This window comes from Melanerpes formicivorus, unplaced genomic scaffold (genome assembly GCF_026170545.1).
Source record: "Melanerpes formicivorus ecotype bairdi unplaced genomic scaffold, bMelFor1.0.p_v2 SCAF_24, whole genome shotgun sequence".
NCBI lineage: Eukaryota > Metazoa > Chordata > Aves > Piciformes > Picidae > Melanerpes > Melanerpes formicivorus.
Window position 1 is genome coordinate 2,961,332 of NW_027142376.1, and position 23,658 is coordinate 2,984,989.

At 42.5% G+C, this 23,658-nt stretch overlaps 1 protein-coding gene across 9 annotated transcripts in view; it reads right to left on the reverse strand.

Annotated features, from left to right (window-relative positions):
• Nucleotides 1–340: 340 nt before the first annotated feature.
• TNS3 (tensin 3) overlaps nucleotides 341–23,658 on the reverse strand; it is a 247,229-nt gene continuing 223,911 nt past the window's right edge. For 8 of the 9 annotated variants that reach the window (XM_068152603.1, XM_068152599.1, XM_068152601.1 and 5 more), the window contains 9 exons: nucleotides 23,035–23,121; nucleotides 17,871–18,002; nucleotides 14,921–15,016; nucleotides 12,302–12,379; nucleotides 10,543–10,620; nucleotides 5,752–5,920; nucleotides 4,777–4,845; nucleotides 4,605–4,631; nucleotides 341–3,694 (listed from right to left, as the gene is read on the reverse strand). In XM_068152603.1, the coding sequence (XP_068008704.1) occupies nucleotides 3,550–3,694; nucleotides 4,605–4,631; nucleotides 4,777–4,845; nucleotides 5,752–5,920; nucleotides 10,543–10,620; nucleotides 12,302–12,379; nucleotides 14,921–15,016; nucleotides 17,871–18,002; nucleotides 23,035–23,121 (881 nt within the window). In that variant the 3' untranslated portion in view covers nucleotides 341–3,549. Of the gene's footprint in view, nucleotides 3,695–4,604; nucleotides 4,702–4,776; nucleotides 4,846–5,751; nucleotides 5,921–10,542; nucleotides 10,621–12,301; nucleotides 12,380–14,920; nucleotides 15,017–17,870; nucleotides 18,003–23,034; nucleotides 23,122–23,658 lie in introns of all 9 variants that reach the window. The other variant, XM_068152600.1, reaches the window with a different exon arrangement.

Below are 23,658 nucleotides of genomic sequence, written 5' to 3' on the forward strand. Positions count from 1 at the left end.
CATGACTACTAAACCATGGCACCAAGTGCCATGTCCAATCCCCTCTTGAACACCTCCAGGGATGGCGAGTCCACCACCTCCCTGGGCAGCACATTCCAATGGCCAATTCCTCTTTCTGTGAAGAACTTTCTCCTCACCTCAAGCGTAAACTTCCCTTGGCACAGCTGGTTGCTTACCAACATACCTGCACAGAGCTGGTTTGGATGCCATAATCATTTCCTTTTCCTCTTACGTGCCAAGGAAAAGAGATGAAAGTGAGGCCCTGCTTCAGCACCTGAGCTATTCTTACCTCACCAAGGTGGTCTTCTCTCTGAACAGACTGCCCTGTAACACCGCACTGTGACATTTGACATTCATAATTTTATTATAATCTGAATTAGAGGCCGTGTCTGAAGAGCAGAGAAAATTACTACACAAGGGATTTATAGAACATTCATTTACATAATGGAGATCTTTTGAAGCTTCTTACACAGTTTCAAGAAAAAGGAAAAAAAAAAGAACAACCCAAAATAAATCTTCACTACAAGGTAAATCCAAGAAGGAAACATTGAATTTTTAATTATACTGCTGGATACAGGGAAACCATTTAATTAACAACATGGCTTTTAGCATTTTTGTGGGTTAACACTGTACGATTATAGTAGTACATTTACTAAGCAGGTTAATAGGAGTCTGGCTAAATACATGTGTCATCTTGCTGCCCTCAGTTACAAAACTGCATATACACATCTACCAAAAACCTTGAAGGAAAGTGCTGTATTAACTATTTAGCCTCGTGTTTGCCATGGACATCAGTCTGGTGGGTGTCTTTCTACACACTACAAAATGGTACATACTGAACTATTTTGCTTTGTGTGTTTCTTTTAATTCATTAAAAAGCAAAAGCATGTGGCAATATAACATCTAAAAGGAATGCATAATACAAAACCTCCCTTAGAAACAGGACAACTTCTTTCCCCCCCCCCGCGCTTACCAAGCGGACCTGAACCCCCAAGAAACACTGGGAATGTCAGCATCCAATTCCTTATGCCCTGGACTTCAGCAGGCCTTGAGAAAGCACAAGGAATAAATGTAAGGCCCTGAATGGAAACAATAATACCTGGGAAAAGACAAGACTATCTTCAGCCCAAAGGCCAACACTTGGTGTCTAACAAAGAGACACTAAAAATTAAACTATCATCTACAGAAGTGAAAAAATATAGTAAAAAACCCTTCCTCATTTCAATTCTCACAATGCATCAGATTTAAACCGTCTAACTGAGATTTAAATCTAATTGAAATGTCAGCTGAAGCAATTCAATGGGCTCCAACTGGTTGACTAGATTAGGCAACTTCTAGATTAGGGAACTTCTCCTCTCATGTTTCCAAAGGATCAAAGCTCCTAGCAGGAAGAACTGCACTTTTTTTTTTGGATGGTATTTGAACACCCTTTAAGCAGTATACCTCTGTGTCAGAAGAACAAAATTATTTGGTACAAATCAGAGGCACTTGCCTTCATTGCTTCAACAGTAGCTACCACACCTTGGATTGCTTCACCCTTCCACCCACATCCAACGCCCACTGCTACTAACGCACTACTTCCTCATCCAAATACATTAAACTTCAAATCTTTCTTCTCTCTCTTCTTCTCCCTGTCCCCATGTCTCCCCCTCCCCTTTTAAAAAGTGTAAGATCATTTATATAAAATTCAGTTACACAAATAATTCAGTAACACCTTGGCTATGGTCACTGAATAAGCTTTCTATGGTCCCAGTATGTTAGGAAATAGGAAAAGATCTGCTAACAATTAATAGTTCATAATAGACAAATGTAGCTCAAATTGATGAAACCTTAGTATACAGCCCAGCTAGAGTTTCCCATTCCATTTAACCATTATTTAGTAGAAGTGGATAAAAAGGATTAAATCCTCTAAGTGCATACAGTTCCTAGTCAATCCAGTGCCTCACTCAATGGCATGCTGAATTCAGCATGTCATTTTATTCCTCAGATTATTAACATCATATTGACAGACAGACATCAGAAAGAGAGAGGCAAAGAAAACTGTTCAGCCCTGTCAAACTGAAACTGCTTTGCTACCATGAATTCCAGTATGGGGGTCTAGTACCGATTGGTTTGGAGCGAGTAGGAATTACACAGCAGACCTCAGCAGTTTGCTCTGCTTGTGAAGGTTTCCACTGTCACTTCTTCCTGCATCAGTGTCCTGTAATGATAAGTAGTACTTTGTTAGGTGTTAAAAACAACCATGTGTTCAGGAAGGTACAGAGATATGCACAATTGGGAGGGTCGGATAAATCATCCCATAAATGCCTGCAAGAACTAGGACAGAGTTAACGAAATCAATTCCATTCCCTTTTGGATTTCCTGCCTCAAGGCATAATTAAAAAGACATTATGAATAAAAAATACAGATAAAAAAAATAAAACAATTAAAAAAAGAAACACCTACAACTCCACTAAAAAGGAGGTCAAAAGAATGCATAAATGTAATGGTGTTTTAGGTGGGGGGAACAAATGTTACTAGCAAGACAGTATGAGAGACAGGAAATGGGAAACATCTTGTCACTGTGAGACAAAAGCCAAAATACGAGACTGCTGTGTGTAACAAGGCACAGGCCAGTCACACTTTTACTTATGCAAAATAGTGCTCAATTATGATCTAGTTTGAGAATATCTGCAAGACATACCAAGATCTGAGAACTACTATAAATAATCTGACACAGGTAAAAATATATAAATTATAAAATTTTCTTCTTTCTTTTCCCTCACTTTTTATCTTTCCATTATTAAAATACAGAATCTTAGTTCTCTGTATAAAACAAGAATGATACAAACCCCCCCCAACTACAGGCTAGAATTCCACACAACCTTTTTTTTGTTCCACCACCTCTTCCTTATTTTTCAAACTAAACCAGCTCAGCCTTCTCAACACTAAATACAGAGCAATGTCCCTGAAAATTCCACATTGCCACTTCTTTCTCACAAGAAGTCAACTTGCACAAACCTCCTCTTCACATACACCTCCCCCTTTCTCCATTCAGTTCCCAAAGAGAAGAGCAAATAGTCTTCCACAGACCATTATTTCTCCAGAGCATGTTGGCAAGGCCTATAGCTACCATTGATGCAATTAAGGCAAGTGTCTTTGTGAAGGTTATACAAAACATTTTCTGCACAAAGAAAGTAGCACAGCCTAGTGAGTGCTTCTGCTCCAATAAATGATGAGAAATAGCATGTGAAAAGACACCAGAAACCCTTCAGGAGAAAAGTTTCCAATTTATGCTTCATTCAGGTGTGGGCTATATGGGTCTGGGTGGCACCCAGCTTCTTTTGTTTTGTCCTCTGATATAAAAATCAAAGAAATGCTTTGTTAAGTCAAGAGGCATCTTCAAAGGAAAGGCTGAACTCTTGCAAACACAATGCAGATGACTGTCCTCTGCTTTCCTTCTTGGGAATGACAAGGTTCAGATGCTGCTGCTGAAAAGGCTTTCTCCCTCTCAAAGTGCTTCCCTTCAGTTACATCGCTGAAGAACGCTGAGACAAGGGTGGAAAGGCATCAGATCTTCTTCTGAGATCCAATCATGACCTTTGATACAAAGTTCACAATAGCGCTGGCAGGTTGCTCTGGATCATGCTCTGCAAATAGGTGGCACACGTTGTCTGTGGCACTGCCTTGCTTCCTGGCAACGAACCCAAACACTCTGCAAGGACAACAGCAGCACTGTGTCAGAGAACAGCCATTGCCTCATTTAAAACAGCAGAAAATACACAGCTGAAACCAAAAGCACAGACCAGACTTCAGCTGTGGGACTGCTAAACACAGTGGTCCAGATGCCCCAGCCAACTGGAGCTCCTGAGTGGCTCAGCATGGACAGAATCTCAGAATCTTCCTTCCATTCTGTCTATATCACATCCCATACTGCTTTCTTTCAGGGACATGCTGCTGACCCTGAGGACATATTCAACCTGACTGAAGAAAGGTTTTGGGGGCCACACATCTTAGTGAAAAGAGTACTCGAAAAAGGACTTAAACCAACTATTTTTGTTTCTTTTAGAAAGCAGTGCCTGAGCTCTCTCTGGTTAGGCTTTTTCTTTTCTTGATGTGGGGACAATGACATTTGCCTTCAAAAGAAATCACTTTATAATGCACCAGTAATGACAGATTTACATCACACGCCTATACCACCAGAGAGTATTTACACCCATGTGCCCTGTGGGGGATTTATAAAGTTATCAGTCTAAGTGACACAAATGACACAAGCTATCAGTCTACACTACACAAGTAAGCTTGTTTCAGTGTTGCTGCGTAAGTGGAACACAAAACTGAGTAGCAAATGGCTCAGTTTTCATTTCTGAAATGTCAGCCAAATCACTGATCTGCAGTCCAAATAAACCAGGCTAGCTCTGGCTCTGCATGTCATATAATAAGGCCCTGACTTGAAGAGGTGCAGATGAAGTAATTCAAGTCTAATTACAGTGAGCAGAGAGACTTTTGTCTCTGAACAGCTGCTTTTCCTTCCACACCTCTGACCAAGGTAATTTAGAGCACTAAGAAATGGATGATACCCCTAAAACATTCAGTTAAAAGAAATACAGACAGGTGCCACTTACTTTGCAGAAAGGCCATCTTTCATCCATCTTGTTGTCCATCGAGCAAGCAGTAAAAAAAACAAAACCAAAACAAGGAATGAAGAAATAAAAATGAAATCTACGTTAGTTTTGTGTGTTTTCTTTACACCAACAATATAAACAACGTATGATAAACACTGCTCATCTTCCTTACTTTCTATCCTGTGGATCCAAAGCACAGAAAATAACAGTGTTGACTGGGTAGTGTCGCCGAAAAAAGAGTCTGCAAAGGAAGAAATAAAACTAATGTTAGGAATAGTTCAGATGCTTGAAGTTTTGAACAACAAACAGTCCTGAAATATAAATCACATTTGGTCTGAATTTAATAACAACAATATATTCTTTTTGCTATCCCCAAGTGGTTTTCGAATGCCACCTGAACTGATCCAACCAAGGAAATCCATACTTAGAAGGGTAATGTTGAGTTTTGGAATCACAAAAACCCCTGACCCTCAAGCTAAGAAAAAGAACTAGAAGTATGAAATGTAAGTTTTCTGAGAGCTGTCCCTTTAGATACACCACTGGGAAGTGCAACTTCACCGAACTCATAAAGGATGTGATACAGTTTAAAAATACAAGCACTCTTGAGCATTACAGCTGAAGGTTTTGCCCTTGATCTGCTATAAATGCTTGCAGATCCCATGGCAATTAGTCTGGCACTTCTAATTTTTTAACCTATACTGAAATCCTGTTTCCCCTCTTTTGCTTTTTTTGGTGATAGACTTAATAGCCATTTGGTACAAAGTAATTAGAAATTAACTTTTTATCGTAGTATTTCACAGGCTATTCAAAGCACTATTACAAATCCTGGAGATAGTGTCTGCTTAGGCCAACTCTATTCAGTGATCCTGGTGAAAGACACCCTGAAGATTCATTATTGGACTTTCACATGCTGCCAAAGCCATTTCCTTTCCCTTTTTTATAAGGAAGGACACTGAAAAAAAGGTGCTGTGACAAAGTGACTTTACAGAGGTAGAAGCTGCTGACACTGTCACCATCATTCTTCAGACAATCCTGTCACCCTCTGAGACAGAGACTGCAGAATGTAACTGGAACAATCAAATCAAGAGTAGCCAACACTTATTGGAGACGAAGTGGGATATTCCCTTCCCATCCCTCTCATGCTTACTTTCTTTGATTATCAGTCAATGTGATTCCCTGTGCAGACACCTTGAAATGGACAACAGTCGAGATGGGAGAAGGATCTTGCATCAGTGTCATGCTCAAGGCTTTCTGCACTGCCTGGTAGCCTGTGAGGGACTCCATCTCCACTGAATTCAGGTACCAAACGTTACATGCTGTAATGAGAGAGGGCAAAGACTTTCAGAGGTGATTACCCAATAGCAAGACAACAGCTATCTTCTCAGCAAAACCAAACCAAAGGTACATTTGCCACCTTAGTAAAGCAAAGAGGGAAGAATGACAGCAAACTACCAAACTTTGTACCTGTGCCTCACTTGGTCCCACTCTTGCTTCATAGTTTAAGACTATGGTTTTGGAGATGCTAGGCCTTTGTTTATAATAGTTTTACACTGCAGCCAGTGACTGTGTTTATCTGTTACCCCCAGATCCTGGCATTTAAATAAATACAAGACAGCAGCCAAGAGGCCACTTGTGGGTATTACACCAGCAAAGGCATTCCTGAGGGGACAGAATGGGGATAGCTTGCTTTTAAGGTCAGTTACAGCAGCCAGTAAGAAAATACACATTTTGGAACCATGGGTTCATGTATTTTAGACTTTCAAATGGTATTTAAAGAAAAACATTCACTTGTTAGACAAGACAAGAATGTTTTCACCTCATAATAAACGACTTACTGCAAAACTCACTTTTCATTAATTCCACAGTGGTTTCTACATTTAGCAGCTTTAGGGCAAACAAAACAACTTCCACACTGAGAAAAACTGCTGACTTACATATTTTCAGGTCTACTTTTTACCTCAGCACACACTTGTTTTTAAAAGCCCTGGTCTTCTTCTGGAGGTATTAACAACTTCTGAAGTATCTCTATAAAACAGAAGCTCGCAGGTTTCTGAGGTAGTTAATTTTTATAACTGGTCTCAAAATCTGCAGTGAGCACTAAAAAAAGCAGCATTATACAGCAGTACTATAGAATTGTACAGCCCTACATGGTAGCAGTGCCATATAACATTATGCAGTATTAATTACTATCATTAGATAGCACTACTAGAATTATTTGTAGAACCCCAGAATCATTTTGGTTGGAAAAGACCTTTAAGATTGTTGAGTCCAACCAATATCTCGTTCTACCAAGTCTGCTGCCAACCCGTGTTCCTCAGTGCCATGTCTCTACCCCTCTGAAACACATCCAGAGATGGGGATTCAACCACCTCCCTGGGAAGGCTGTTCCAGTGTTTGAGAACCTTTTCAGTGAAGAAGTTACTTTTACTATCCAACCTAAACCTCCCATGGTGCAACTTGAGGCCATTTCCTCTTGCCCTATCCCTTGTTACCAGGAAGATGTGGTATAAGTAATTTTTAATGTACTTCTAAATTTGGTTTTCAAATGGAAAACCCTTCTTAGTTGCAATCTAGAGCAAGAGAAACATCTGCTGTTAAACACTGGCACCAACAGACTTTTTGTTTTGCTTTTAGGCTGGGAATGTGCCCTATGGAGAAGGCTTAGTCCCTTGACTATATTAGTGGGAACAGATAAGAAACCCTGGGAATTATTTGGGGGAGAAAATGTTGCCATGAGGAAAGTTAATACAGCAAGGTGTGTTCCAGAGAAAAGTAATTTCTTTGTGTAGTTTCTAGTCTTCAACTCTTACTCTCAAAGAAGGAAAGGATTTCTGGTCAGCTTCTGAATTTAGATAATGACTGTGAATGCTCATTAGGTTTTTCAGACAGCTATTATTAAGCAATCATTCTAGGAAAATTTTCTTTTTACTTGTGGAGCAGGAGGAGGGTGGGGTAGAGCAATGCAGGGAAGAAGTGCATCTGTTTTGACTAAACTGCAGGTGCTCACACAAGCTCAAACACTTGGAAAAGCAACAATTTACATGTTTTGGGTCTGCACCTCAGTATTGGAACCTCACAACTTGAATGCTGTTACGACTGGAGAGGGACCTCTGAAACATGGAGAATCAGTGGGAAATGATGTATTAAGGCCAAAATCCCTCTAAGAATCTCTCCCATCTTATTTATATATATTCAGCTTCCAAATCCTTCTTTAAAAACAACAAAACAGGGATAAAAACAGTACTAAGTTCCACAAATGACCCACGAGGTGACAGCCTCCATAGGGAGTTACCTGACTCCTGCCCCAACTGAAGTAAACAGTATTTTTTCCTTTGAAAATCATTGCCTGAGTGAGGAGACACCAACACATGCTCCTTTTGCTGTGTTTTCAAGAGGGGAAGTTCTTTAAAAATAAAATCCATTCTACTTGATTTTTTCCCCGTTTGCCACAATAAACACCACCAGTGCTGGCTGCCAGAGAGGTCAACATGTGCTCACTGCTGGCACAGCCTCGCAAAGGCTTGCAGTTGCCTCAGCCACACATTCCTGCCTGATGACAACACTCCAAGTGGTCCTTCAAATTTTTAAGTCAAAGCAGATTGCTGCACAAGCAAAGAGCAACATTCTCTCCAGAGATGCTCAGCTTGGCAGCTGCCCTAGAATGGGTGACTGCAATGAGGCACAGTGCTCACAGAAAGGCACATCTAGCCACAACACTTCTGCTTGCGACTCCAGTGGTGCCAAAAGAGAGTGGCAGATGTAGCATACTCTCCTGCTCCAACATGACTAATCAGGTAGACAAGTCATGAGAAAATTCACAGCAGCTTGAGGACCAAGAATCATGGAAGGGCATGGACAAGATGCCCTGGATATGCGCACTGTACAGGGGAATTACACGGTGGCTGAGTTCTTAGTAAGGCCAGCTTTGAGACTGTGAAGTGGCACTCAGAACACCATGTCCAGAGTGCTAGGACACCACCATACATTTTCAGACTCGTTGGCTCAAACTGCACACAAAGAAAGCAGATAAGCAGCTATTGGAGAGCAGTATAGATGGTACCAATGCAGAGCATCACACTATTTGGAGGCAACCTTGTCAGGCTTCTTCTGTCACAGAAATACATTCATGGTAATATATTCCTGGTGAAAAAAGCTGTCCAGCAGAAGATGACCTGGGGGTGTTCACTGACAGCCAGATGAAGATGGGTGTGTGCCCAGGTGGCCAAGAAGGCAAACAGGATCATGGCCTGGATCAGCAATAGTGTGGTCAGCAGGACAAAGGAAGTGATCTTCCCCCTGGATCAGCACTGGTGAGGCCAAACCTTGAGTACTGGGTTCAGTTTCAGATCTCTCACTCCAAGGACACTGCGGTGCTGCAGTGTCTCCAGAGAAGGGCAATGAAGCTGTTGAAGGTTCTGGAGACCATATCTGGTGAGGTGCAGCTGAAGGACCTGGGATTGTTTAGTCTGGAGAAAAGGCTGAGAAGAGATCCTGCTCTCCTGAAAGGAAGCCAGGTGCATATTGGTCTACTTTCCCTAGGAACAATGGTGAGAAGTACCCTCAAGTTGCACCAGGGGAGGTTTAGGCTGGATATGAGAAGAAATTTTGTCCCTGAAAGGGTTCTCCAAGATTGGAACAGGCTCCCCAGGGAGATGGTTGAATTGCCATGCTTGAAGGTATTTCAAAGAGGCAGAGATGTGGCCCTAAGGGACATGGATTCACCCCAGACTTGGTCGAGTTAGATACTGGTTAGACTCAGTCATCTTAAAAGTCTTTCCCAAGCAAAATGATACTACAAGCATATGATTGTAAAACAATTTAACTTGCCCCAATGAGTGCTGCAGTATGCATGAGAATGCATTAAACAGCCCAATGCAAAACGCACTGGACCTTTCCTAACAACACATGCATCAAGTGAAGCACAGGGCAAAGTTTTCAACTGTTTTTCAGACTGATGGGACAGAAAGCATTTGCCAGTGGTACTGCTGAACCCTATGCTGAGAATTTACCCCTACTGAACACTTCCCTTAGTTCCTGTTTGCCAACCTCAGACATAGTTTATCAACCCCTGAAGCCACATCTTGAAAATACCTTCTGTAAGTTCATCAGTTATGAAAGCAATGTCACAGGCTAAAAATTGCTGTGCGGCACCAACCCATGTGCACCTCCTACTCTCGTGGAAGACATGACTGGAAAGCAAACAGTTGTAGAACTTAGGAGCTGGTTGCAGAAAACAGAAAGAACCTGGTACATATCCTCACACTGCAGGATACGTGCACTTCTACACAGCACTCTGAATTTAAACTGCTGCCTTTCATAGAATCATAGAATCAATAAGGTTGGAAAAGACCTCAAAGATCATCAAATCCACCCTGTCACCCAATACCTCATGACTGCTAAACCATGGCACCAAGTGCCACATCCAATCCCCCCTTGAACACCTCCAGGGACGGTGACTCCATCACCTCCCTGGGCAGCCCATTCCAATGGCCAGCAACTCTTGCTGTGAAGAACATTCTCCTCACCTCAAGCCTAAACTTCCCCTGGTGCAGCTTGAGACTGTGTCCTCTTGTTCTGGTGCTGGTTGCCTGGGAGAAGAGACCAACCCCCACCTGGCTACAACCTCCCTTCAGATAGTTGTAGACAGCAATAAGGTCTCCCCTGAGCCTCCTCTTCACCAGGCTAAACAACCCCAGCTCCCTCAGCCTCTCCTCATAGACCTCTCCTCGAGACCTCGCCCCAGCCTCTTTGTCCTTCTCTGGACACATTCAAGAGTCTCAATGTCCTTCTTAAATTGAGGGGCCCAGAACTGGACTCAAGATGTGACCTAACCAGTGCTGAGTACAGGGGCTTTCAACATCCTTTGGTCCAGCCTCTCCCATGCTTTCAACATACAAAATCTGGCAAAAGTCAAATGCAAGGAAAAAGTTGAACAGACCTGCACCCTGTTTGAGCAGCTCCGCTGCTGAGTTTGCAGCAGTTTGTGGAGAGGTTTCTGCTATCTCCTCCAAGGGATCTGAAAACACAGAACACTGTCTATGACTGTCCATGTCTCATTTGGACCTGATTTGACAAATCAACACACAGTCATGCATGAGTTTAGCTGCCAAAAACATGAAACAATCTTGTACCTGCAACTAGATTAATCAACGTAGGGTTTGTATTGCATCAGTTTTTTTAGCCTCCAGTGCTGCTGCAGGGATGTTCAGCCTTTATTTCCTGACAGTAAAAGACATAGCTACATATCTTATGGTTCAGGAACACACTGCATGTCATGTTAAAACAACACAAGCAGCTGTGTTGCTCATTACAACCTCAACATCTTTTACACAGCACAATTCAACTATCTCATTTAATGTGTATAATTCACACTAAATTAGGTGCAAAGACTTTGTGTTTCTATGAAGAAATGAATGAACTGCATTTTGATTCCAAAGATGACAGAATAATCCTTCTTTCTTCATACCTGTGTAGAAAACAAACCTCTCAACTATTCAGACAGCAGTGTAGTGATAGCATTCAGCCTTTATCTCCTCTCTTAAAATTAGTGAGAATACTCTCCATTGTGTTGCTTCAGCTATATAAATGCATGTAAAACAGCTCATCTGTTGCATTTAATGTGATGTTTGCTGCCTTTGAATCATTCAAATGAAAGAGCAGTAATGTGACGAATATCACATGCTCATCTACACAAATGCTACAAACCTGCCATGTGCTGCACCCAGTATTATTAACCACAGAAGACCTTAAACTGCATGATTTATCAGATACAAAAAGAAACCCAAAATAAAGTTTCATTGGGGCATGTTTATTGGGGTCAAAGCAAATGTTTCAGATCTGCACCTCTGCCAGAACAGAAGGAGCTTTCCATTTTAGGTGAGGAGGATAAGGATAACAAGCCCACCAAGCACACTGGTTTGCCATATAAAGAGATCTCTGTTCACAACCACCAGAACATCTTTTTGTGCTAAAATGGTTTCATTAATGTATTTATATAATTCAAAGTGTATGTTTGAACGCTGACATATGGCCTGTAACAGAAGTGTAAGGAGTTCAGTAGAAAACCATAGGCATGTTTAAGATTTCAAGAACACATCTGGTGTTAACTTCATTGTGGGAGAGTAAGAGACAACTGAATTGTGGGGCAGGAACAACTACATTTTGTTGTTTCCCTGGAGTGGTTAATGAAATCACCATAACCAAAATGAGAATTACAGTCCCATCATGCAACACAGGCTATTTGACCTTTTACTTAAACAACACTGGGACCTGGGGAAGTTGCTATTTCCTTCTTGCCAGTGTCACTCTCAAAGCACCTTCTATTCTTTACCTATTTTGCCTTCCCTAAGGCACTTTTGCCAGTCAGACCTAAATGAGTGCTTACATCTAACCATACATGGGCATAAACTCATGTCTGAGAAATACAATTCTCTTTCTCCACACTAGATTACTTCACAGCTTTCCACAAGGCATCACTATTTCTGACTGGAACATCACAGTACTGGTCTGCTCACAACCACAGCTTGGGTAAGAGCCATCAGCAGTACTGGAGAACCACCTTGAATGAAAACACAGCTTCCTTCCTTGTCAGTTCTTGCTTAGATCTCAACTTGTGGCACATTCACCAGCCTTCAGACACTGGCACTTGGAAGCAGCACTTGGTTGAGTGTATCTCTACGGTACTTTAACAAGCATACCTCTGTCTGGGATGAGAAGCTTGCAGGGCAATGCCAGTGGTGTGATTGAATGCTGGTACACCAGAGCTGTCAAGCTACCTGTGGTCAGAAGAGTAACAAGATATGCACAGTTAACTTGGCAGACAAGAATAATGCTTATCAGGCATGCTGGCACTCAAGTATTTTAAAGACCAAGTGGCCTCCCCCCTGCCCTTTAAAAAAAAAAAATCCTCTTGGCACCTAAGCCAAGATGTTCTGTCAGCTTTAGGGTATTTGTGTTTCCCAGCACTGTCCCAGTTGGAGGTATTCAAACTCACTAATCACAATCGTATGCTCCCTTTCCCTGCTCAAATTCTGAATGGCTTAGCTTTAAATGATGAAAACACAGAAATGACAAACCCAGTATGGAGGTCAGTGAATTCCTTCAATGCTCTTAAATTCTGCCACAGTAGATGTAGGAAAATCTTACATGAGTACAGTAAGAGCAGTCAATGCTATGTGATGAGGTAGAGAAAGAGCAAGGAGCTCTGCCTCTTAGCTCTGCCTCTACGCAGCAGTGATGTATGTAGCACTTTCTATTCAATCTTCCTTTTCTATTCAGTCACTTCTGTGATTTGGGCTTGGCTTAATTACAATAATAAAACATCAGTCATCCTGGGTGTCAGCAAGCCTGGCCATACTCTGAAGAATGAGGACAGCGTAACCATCAGTCTGTACAAAAACCCATCCTTCAGTGCTGTTTACTAACAAATACAGAACACTGCAACCAGGCATTTGGAGAAAAATCACAGTTAACAAAACACAACCTCACTGCTGCTCACAACCCACCCCATGAAATGCTCCAGGTGTGGGACTGAGTGGCTAGAAACCTGCCTGGTTGAAAAGGAGCCGGGAGTGCTGATTGACAGCAGCTGAAGATGAGCGAGTGTGTGCTCAGGTGGTCAGGAAGGCCAAGAGGATCCTGGCCTGGATCAGGAATAGTGTGGCCAGCAGAACTAGAATAGGGACTGCTCCCTAGTGCTCGGCACCGGTGAGGCTGCACCTCAAATACTGAATTTAGTTTTGAGGCCCTCACTACAAAAAGGACATTGAGGGACTGAAGCATGTCCACAGAAGGGCTACAAAGCTGGTGAAGGGTCTGGAGAGGAGTGTCTGAGGTAAATGGGGTTCTTTAGTTTAGAGAAAGAGGCTGAGGAAGACCTTCTAGCTCTCTACAACTCCCTGAAAGGAGGTTGTAGTGAGGCAGGGGTTGGTCTCTTTTCCCAAGTAAATAGTGATAGGAGGAGAGGACATGGCCTCAAGTTGCACCAAGAGAGTTCAGTGTGGATATTAGGAAAAATTTCTTTCCTGCAAGAGTGCTCAACCATTGGAACAGTCTGCCCAGGGAGATGGAGTCACTGTTTCTGGAGGTGTTAAAGAAATATGTGGACATGGCACTTTGGGACAGGGTTTAATGGCCATAGTGATGTTAGGTTGACAGTTAGACTTGATGATCTTAGAGGCCTTTTCCAACTGAAACAATTCCATGATTCTAAGAAAGCTGGGGGGGGGGACACGGGACTGTTTATAAGTGTATGTAGCAATAGGACAAGGGGCAACACTTTTAAACTAGAGAAGGGCAGACATAGATTGGACATTAGAAGTTCTTTACTATGAGATTGGTGGAACACTGGAACAGGCTGCCCAAGGAGGTGGTTGAGGCCCCATTCCTGGAGACATCCATGGTGAGGCTTGGTAACTTCTAGAGGTCCTTTCCAGCTTAGTGCACTGTGTAATTCAGTAACAGTCATCCAGCTCAGCTGTCTGAGCAGCATCAGTAGTGGTAGGCAAGCTTGACCACTTCAAGCCTGGTCATGTGCATCTATGCTAGAATACCCTGCACGTATACTTAAGGTGTATGTCGAGGGTTAGAGAGAAAGTCCCAGCCTTTTCCCCCCACAGAGAGAAAAAGAAATAAAAACCACAGCTAGCCACAGCCGGAGAAGCAAAAAGGAAAATGCTATATTTACAAGCAACTTTTAGGGAATGCAGGATATATATACACAATTTACAGTATTTACAATATATACACAGAAATATACAGCAAAGTGAAAAAACAATAATACAGGAATGAAAATTCCCCCCCCCACACCTCTGGAGGAGGGTTCCCCCCCTGTACCCCCTTCTCTCCCCTTTTTCCCCAAAGAGGGTTAGAAAGAGAGAAAAAGAGCAATTGTTAATAGAAGTAGCTATAAATTAAAGCAAAGTGTTAGTAGGCCACACTCTTATCTGTCCAAGGTCAGTCTGGCAGAGAGCCTAAAAGCAGACGAGCTGGAGAGGGAGGCGGGAAGAGCCAACTGAGGAAAGTCTCAGTCAAACTCAAAACTTAAAGTTGCATTCTACCAATCTACCAATGAAATTCGTTTAGACCTGCCTTTTGTTTACAAAACATTCAGCCACAGTGCCCCAGTACTGTCCTTTTCTTAAAGGCACAGCCTCAAACGGTCACAGTGTATAAGCTATCATCTTAAAAGTGTTACGGAAATCATCAGGACCTGAGCAAAACATTCTCTCATTTGCACACCATCCAAGTCTACAAAAGAGCCCTGGCAAAAGCAAACTGTTTCCATTCTCTGCCTCCCTGTGACTCACAGCACTTACCAAAATATGGTTCATTTGGGCATCCTTTCAAGCGTACCCCCTTGTGAGTGCATTCAATCAGAAAATGCCTTACAAGTTCATTTGACAAATCTCCAGCTGTGTTGGAAAAGAAAAGGAAAGCTCATGAAGAAAAGCCATGAACAAACCAACAGGCTCACAGATTAGCAGGTGTTTATGAAGCAGTTTTCCACATTATGACCAAATGTTTTAAATACAGCCTGCAAGGATGCATCAGACCTGCCCTGCTGCAGCACCAAGGCCATTTTGCACAAAACCAAATAAGCAAAGAGCTCACTTCAAACACAGAGAGGGAAGGGGGTTCTAATGCTAAGAGACTGGCATTCAAATATACAACAGGTGTGCAAAATGTCCAAGTGTGGTCCCAACTACAGACATGAAGAGTGATTTGAAAAACTAATTGTTAGAAATTCTGATGAACTTAGAGAATCATAGAACCATTCAGCTTGGAAGGGACCTTTAAGGGTCATCTAGCCCACACCCCCTTACAGTTAGCAAGATTATCAACTAGTTATAATTTTTCTACAAATTAACAGCATTAAAGTTGTTTCAAATAAAAAATTCTAGCAAAACATTAAACTTAAAATCTGTACTAAAGTGAGAAGTGAAAAACTCACTTCAATAAACTGCAGAGTTTTGGTCCAAAAGCGTTCATGGGAAAATTCCCAGGCAAAACTTGCCTGTTAGAAAAACTTGTATCCAATGTGACAAGGGAGTAAAAGTGTGATAAAACACTTCAATTTCTAGTGACAGTTCTGCTGGTAGAACTCTGCTTCCCAGATTAAAACAACAGAAGACTTAGAATAAACCATTTATTAGAATAAACCAAACCAGGTTGGAAGAGACCTTCAAGATCATCGCGTCCAACCCATCAACCAATCCAACCCACCCAAACAACTAACCCATGGCACCAAGCACCCCATCAAGTCTCCTCCTGAACACCTCCAATGACGACGACTCCACCACCTCCTTGGGCAGCCCATTCCAATGGGCAATCACTCTTAGCTACACAAAGGTCTCTCAGTGCCACGTCTCACAGTGAACTTTAGACTAAAACTGCAAGCATTTTAAAACTTCAAGTCTTTGTTCCTGAAAGCAAACAATTACATGATACACTCAGGTTTTACTATATTTTTAAAGACATTTTTTATCTCTCAGGAATCTAGGACAAATTGAAGCTGTTAAGTGGGATGTAATAACAAAGAGGAGATTGCAAAGCCAAGAGGCACATGAAAATTCCCTTGAGATTTAGCGTTCTTTTCAATCTAGACACACACACACATATGCACACATATAATTAAGACAACTTCATGACTTCTTGAAAGACTGGTTCACAGTGCTCACAGTAATGCACACTCGCCTACAAACTGATTCTCTCTCCAAGTAAATAAAGGGTTACTTCATAGCAGAGGGACAAAGCTACCCAACCATTCAAACCTGAACAAAGGAGCCACAAACACAAAGGCTCCCTTTGACTCAGCCACAGTTCAGGAAGCACCACATCCAGGGTTGACTTTCAAGCTAACACAGATGAACACATTAATCTGGATAGCAAAACTACAAGCAAACACTGCAAAGATCACCTTTTCAAATAGCTTACTCTCTGCCATTTTGCTCTCATGACTATTAAAAATAAATTATTAGAAGTGTGTGAAGGATGGAGAAGCCTGGAACAAGAAACAGTGCAGGAGACTGAACAGATTGATGCCTTCTGTGATGAAACAGTGGAAACTAAAAAAAGCTAAGTATCAGAGTGAGAAGAGGAAGAATGCTAAAGTATCATGTGAAATTGTCTCCTGCTACTACTTGCCTGTGGTACAACTAACATAAACTGTCTCCTAAAAGCTAGTAGAGTTTGAACTTTCATGTCTTCTGGATTTTGTTGGTCTGATTAAAAAAAAAGAAAATTATTAACTAGAAACACCTATAGCCACTCTCCATTCACCCATTTGTTGCTGCTGTCATCACCCTAGTGGAGAGCACCACCAATCTTGTTTTCACTGCAGCGGTGCTGTTGACCTTTCTAGGCAATAAGAAAAGGATTACATGGCAAAATTGTATTACAAATTGTCTCAAGGTATCATATTAACCAGATACAGAATTTGTACAGAGTTACTCTGATAGAGGTGGATCACTAACCTTGCCCCAGGGTAACAAGGAAATCTTAAAATAAAACAAATCAACACCCAGCCAGTCAACCAACCCTAGACAAAACCACACTTCCAGAACTACAACATGGAGAATCACTTCTTTCCTGGGATCTCAGCTGCCTATCTCACCAAGCACCATGCACTAATGAGACATAATAAGCTTTGTCAAAGGAAAACAGCAACAATGAAAGCCACCCAACTACCCTTGCAGCAGCAGCAGTACAAATCAAGCCAAGAACACAACAGGAACTGGCAGCTGAATTTCCATAAACTGATTGATGCTTTCCCTATGTTTTTCTCATTTTACCTTTCACAGCTATGAGCCACAAGTTATACATGAAAGCACAGGAGCTGAGAAATTCTCCTTTAAAGAACACTTCTTTTAAACAACTCATTTTTCCTTAGGGAACCTCCTCAGATTTATATCTAATGTAGAGCTGTCTCAAACCCAAACCTCAGAGCCAAAACTATTGAACTTTTCAGTCAAGCAAAAGCTGTACACAATGGTATGTAGATCCAGTGTAGGCTTTTGGTTGCTAGGGAGGATCCATTATTGAGATGACAATGTGTTTTTCTTTGGTTGATAAGGTACAACACATGCACAGCCACAGTAAACATACGTTTCTCTCCCACTACAGACATCTTACCCAGTCTCCTTTAACAACTGAAGCCTGCAAACTAAGTTGCACTTACTACAAGAGGGGATATTCCTCCAGATTATTACCCAGTAATAAGGACTTCCTAGTGTGTAAGGCTTGTGAATGACAGAAAGCATACAGTACCTTTCTTGTTTGACTGCAGCACAGAAGGAGGTGGTGTAGCAACTTTCATGGCCAGCCCATATGCTCCCCGGAAAGAATGACTGTCTCTAACAATGAATGAGCCAGGCTCCTTGTCCTTGAGAACAGCAATGGCTGCAATGGATTTCAAGAAGAGAAAGAAAAACAGCTACATAACCATGTACACATCCAAGAAGTGCAGAAGAGCAAATCTATAATTAACAGGAGACTACAAGAAAGTACAATCCTTTACTGCTTCCGTCACTGTAAGACTGAATGCAATCAAGCATATTTGGGGCACCTAGAAACTCTCTCTGCAGTCCTGCCAGCTCTTCTATAAACACCACTGCCTGTCACAACAGGCCAGTAGTATGCTGGCCTGGATCAGGAACAGTGTGGCCAGCAGGAGCAGGGAAGTCATTCTGCCCTGTGCTCAGCACTGCTTAGGCCACACCTTGAGCCCTGTGTCCAGTTCTGGGGCCCTCAGTTTAAGAAAGATGTTGAGATGCTGGAACATGTCCAGAGAAGGACTACAAGGGGAGGGGTCTGGAGCACAAGCCCTGTAAGAAGAGGCTGGGAGCTGGGGTTGCTTAGCCTGGAGAAGAGGGGGCTCAGGGGAGATCTTATTGCTGTCTACAACTCCCTGAAGGGAGGTGGCAGCCAGGTGGGGGTTGGTCTCTTCTCCCAGGCAATCAGCACCAGAACAAGAGGACACAGTCTCAAGCTGCACCAGGGGAAGTTGAGGCTTGAGGTGAAGAGAAAGTTCTTCACAGAGAGAGTTGTTAGCCATTGGAATGTGCTGCCCAGGGAGGTGATGGAGTCACCATCCCTAGAGATGTTTAAAACCAGACTGGATGAGGCACTGTGTGCCATGGTTTAGTTAACTAGTTAGGGCTGGGTGATAGGTTGGACTTGATGGTCTTGGATGTCTCTTCCAACCTGGTTGATTCTGTGATTGGGGGAATGTAAGCAGTAACATCTTGTGCAAATTTCGCAGGTACTTATTTCAAGAGAAGCCTGAACATACAGATCTCTACTGATTTTTAAAGTCATAAGAAAGTGTAGGTCCCACCAAGGTTCTGTGACCGTTTGAGGCTGCACCTTTAAGAAAGGGACACTGTGACTGAATGTTTTGTAAACAAAAGACAGGTCTAAACTAATTTCATTGGTGGATTGGTAGAGTGCAAGTTTAAGTTTTGAATGCGACTGAGATTTTCCTCAGTGGGCACTTCTCCCTCCTCCCATTCGCAGCTTGTGGCTTCTAGGCTCTCTGCCAGACTGACCTAGGACTGATAAGCATGAGGCCTGCAAAACCTACTAACATTTTGCTCTAATTTATAACTGCTTTTAATTAACAACTGCTCCTTTTCTCTCTTTCTAACCCTCTCTGTGGAAAAAGGGGAGAGAAGGGGGTATGGGGGGGAGCCCTCCTCCTGGCGGGGGAGGAGAATCTCATTCCTGTGTTACTTTGCTATATGTTTCTGTGTATATATTGTAAACACTGTAAATTGTGTATATACCCTGCACTTCTTAATACTGCTTGTAAATACAGCATCCCTTTTTGCTCATCCGGCTGTGATTAGCTGTGGTTATTTTCTTTCCTTCACTTTGTGGGGGGGAGAAGGCTGAGGCCTTCCCCTCAACCCACGACAGGTTCATACAACCATGTGATTCCTGCTTACATTTAGTCAACTTGTTAGAAGCATGACAGAGAGCACAGCATAGCTCCAATTACCAGTGACATGAAGTCATAGAATCAGTAAGGTTGGAAAAGACCTCAAAGATCATCAAGTCTAACCTGTCACCCAACACCTCATGACACCTAAACCATGGCACCAAGTGCCACGTCCAATCCCTTTTTGAACACCTTCAGGGATGGTGACTCCACCACCTCCCTGGGCAGCATATTCCAATGGCTGACAACTCTCTCTGTGAAGAACTTTCTCCTCACCTCAAGCCTAAACTTCCCCTGACATAGCTTGAGACTGTGTCCTCTTGTTCTGGTGCTGGTTGCCTGGGAGAAGAGACCAACCCCCAGCTGGCTACAACCTCCCTTCAGGAAGTTGTAGACAGCAATAAGGTCTCCCCTGAGCCTCCTCTTCTCCAGGCTAAACAACCCCAGCTCCCTCAGTCTCTCTCTCTTCATAGGGCTTGTGCTCAAGACCTCTCACCAGCCTCCTTGCCCCGGACACATTCAAGTCCTCCTCACAAGAAACTGCTTGCAGGGAAGCTGCTTTTGCATGAAATCTAGTAGCTCAAAATCTTAAACTCACTTTGAAAAAAGAGAAGAGGTTCATCTAATGGTTGACCTAACTTTGATCTTAATAAAACTGTAGTATTTGGAGGTTTTTCTTCCCCCTAAACTCTTAGGAAATACTTGGGGTTTGTTTCCAGAATTTCTAAGTATCAGAAAGAAACACTGGGAAAAGCCCAAATTTGACCCTGAAGTCCTTATCTCTTTCTTTATAGATAAAACATGGAAACTGTAAATATGGGGCATGATGCCATATTTTACAAGGCCTGGGCAATGACCATGTCAGAACCACACACAGCGACTTTTTCTTTCCCATGAAAAAAGAAAAAAGAGTAGTAACAAAAAAATGAGGAGACTGAGGCATAATTTTCTCTTGAATAATGCATGTGTGTAAGTTCTGAAGTACTCATCTGTCAGATGGTGAAGAAAACAACTATTTTCACAATAACCTGTGATCTGTGTTAAGGAGGAGTGTGAATATATAAATCCCTGCAGGATATAAATTCAGCAGTACTAACATTTATACATCCCCAAGGAAACAGTACTTATTTCTCACAGCAGCTGTTCAGGAAGTACAGGAAAAAGGAACAAGCAATACAGCTTGTAACAGCTGTACAGCTGTTTTTAAAAGGGATGGTTTTTAGCAGGGTACTATGCTAAAAGGTTTGGAAGATTTTCTATTCATGAGTTCAAGCAGGTAGGTTTGAACTGCCTTTTATGATCTACCTCCCTTAGTGGACTGGAACCAATCAGGAAATGTTCTTTTCACAGTTAAAGACTCAATTATCATTATGGGTGGGGAGAAGACAAGGGAAAGAGGACTGGAATGCAAAGAGCAGTAAAACATCATCCAAACATTAATTAAGGATCTGTTTTCTATGTTCTTTATTCCCCTGGGCTCATATTTACCATTTGAGAAAAACCTCAAGCAGGCAGACACAGCAATTTGTTATTTGCCAGTAGCTGAAGGCTATTTTGGCTTAGGAGGAACCAATCCGTCATTTTTCCTTTTTGACAAGCACATTTCAGGGATCCAAATGTGAAATCCTGCCATAACTCACTAAATCCAATTCAGCACAGCTAGTAAGGACACAAGTGCCACAAGGTCAGCTGCGTCTGCAAAGCACCCAGCGTGTTGTATCGTTGCACAGACAAGAGGCAAGCTTGTGTGCAGATACTTCCACGCAGGTACTAAAAGCTTTTTTCATCTCAATATGTCTCCATATCAATGCACTACACATGTTTGGTACACATGTTTGGTACACAAAGAGTGTTAATTTAATAGAATCATAGAATCAATAAGGTTGGAAAAGACCTCAGAGATCATTAAGTCCAACCTATTACCTAACTAAACCATGGCTTCAAGTGCCATATCCAATCCTTTTCTGAACACCTCCAGGGATGGTGACTCCACCACCTCCCTGGGCAGCATATTCCAATGGCCAACAACTCTTGCTGTGAAGAACTTTCTCCTCACCTCAAGCCTAAACTTCCCCTGGTGTAGCTTGAGACTTTGTCCTCTTGTTCTGGTGCTGGTTGCCTGGGAGAAGAGACCAACCTCCACCTGTCCAACCTCCCTTCAGGTAGTTGTAGAGAGCAGTAAGGTCTTCCCTGAGCCTCCTCTTCTCCAGGCTAAAGAACCCCAGCTCACTCAGCCTCTTCTCATGGACATCTCCTCAAGACCTCTCCCCAGCCTTGTTGCCCTTCTCTGGACATGTTCAAGAGTCTCCACATCTTTCTTAAACTGAGGGCTCCAGAACTTGACACAGGACTCAAGGTGTGGCCTAACCAGTGCTGAGTACAGGGGCACAATGACTTCCCTGCTCCTGCTAGCCACACTATTTCTGATGCAGACCAGGATGCCACTGACCTTCTTGGCCACCTGGGCACACTGCTGGCTCGTGTTCACTTTGTGACACTCAAAGAATAATGTATATCACTTGCAGCTGACAATGAAATTTAGGCTACATGAGGATGCTTATATGATGACTTCTAACTAATGGATTAATCTTCCTTTAGCATCTCCCAACCTGTTATCTGTGCAGGGAAATGCATATGGCTGAGATCATGCCAGAGCAGCACAGTATCACAGTATCACCAAGGTTGGAAGAGAGCTCAAAGATCATCGAGTCCAACCTGTCACCACAGACCTCATGACTAGACCATGGCACTAAATGCCACGTCCCATCCCCTCTTGAACACCTCCAGGGATGGTGACTCCACCACCTCCCTGGGCAGCCCATTCCAATGACGAATGACTCTCTCGGTGACGAACTTTGTCCTCACCTCGAGCCTAAACTTCCCCTGGCACAGCTTGAGACTGTGTCCTCTTGTTCTGGTGCTGGTTGCTAGAGAGAAGAGACCAACTCCCACCTGGCTACAACCTCCTTTCAGGCAGTTGTAGAGAGTAATGAGGTCACCCCTGAGCCTCCTCTTCTCCAGGCTAAACAATCCCATCTCCCTAAGCCTCTCCTCATAGGGCTTGTGCTTGAGGCCTCTCACCAGCCTCGTTGCCCTTCTCTGGAAACTTCCACTCAACATGTTTCTGAAAGCAGAGTTGTTGGTATTACATCGCACACACCCCTGCCATTCCAAAACCTGGAGCTACTCAGTGAGGTACACTGGCAGCAGCTAGCACAGGCAGATTTAAACTATTTTGTAGTTAGTTCAGTTAGGCTAATTGTTTGTTTAATTGAGTATATTTTGAGGACCATTTGACTGCATTCCACTGTCAAATTCAACCTCTGGTTAAAATAAATAAGTAAGTTTGTCTGTGGTCCTTCTAGGTTTTATATTTCTTCTTGCACTCCTTTTAGCCATCAGGCACACATGAAAAAAAAAAACTCCTGGCAAATTCACCATCTAAGTTTTGTGCCAAAGGGGAATCCAGAATATACATCTGGGCTGACATACCTTGTTCTCTTGAAATATCTGGCTTATACCAGAACTTGGATGTGTCCTGGACAAATTTAACAGTCACGTGTTTACCTGTTGTGTTTTCTGTAAAATAAAAGGGGAACAAGGAAAAAAAAAAACCAATAAATTCTGTAAATAAAAAAAAGGTATTTTTTTTACTGTTCTTTGCAATTCCTGATCATCTTAATTATTAAAAACCCTCACAATTAGAAAAAGACAATACAGAGAATCTCTGTACTGGTTTAGAACCAGAAAATGTTAACACTGTACACTAAGAATCCAAAAGTATTCTTCAAGTTTCACTTTAAAAATCCCATAAAATATTAAAGCCCCTTACATTCACAAAGCTGTATTAAATACAAAGCTTCTCAATGGGATCCAGTGAGTACAGTGTTCTTGGCATCAGCCTAGAAAGAGGCAGTGGGAAGCCAGCACTTATTAAAAGGAGTTGGACTCCACACCGCTCGCTTGTGGTTTGGCAGTTCAAAAGGTAGGCTGCTGCTGGATGACATCTAGGGAAGCAGAGATAGAATTCTGTTCTCTGAGTAACACATCCAAAGCCAAGGAACTGGTGCCATTTACTGCAAATATGCCAGTACTCTGGGCCATTTTTATTGCCAC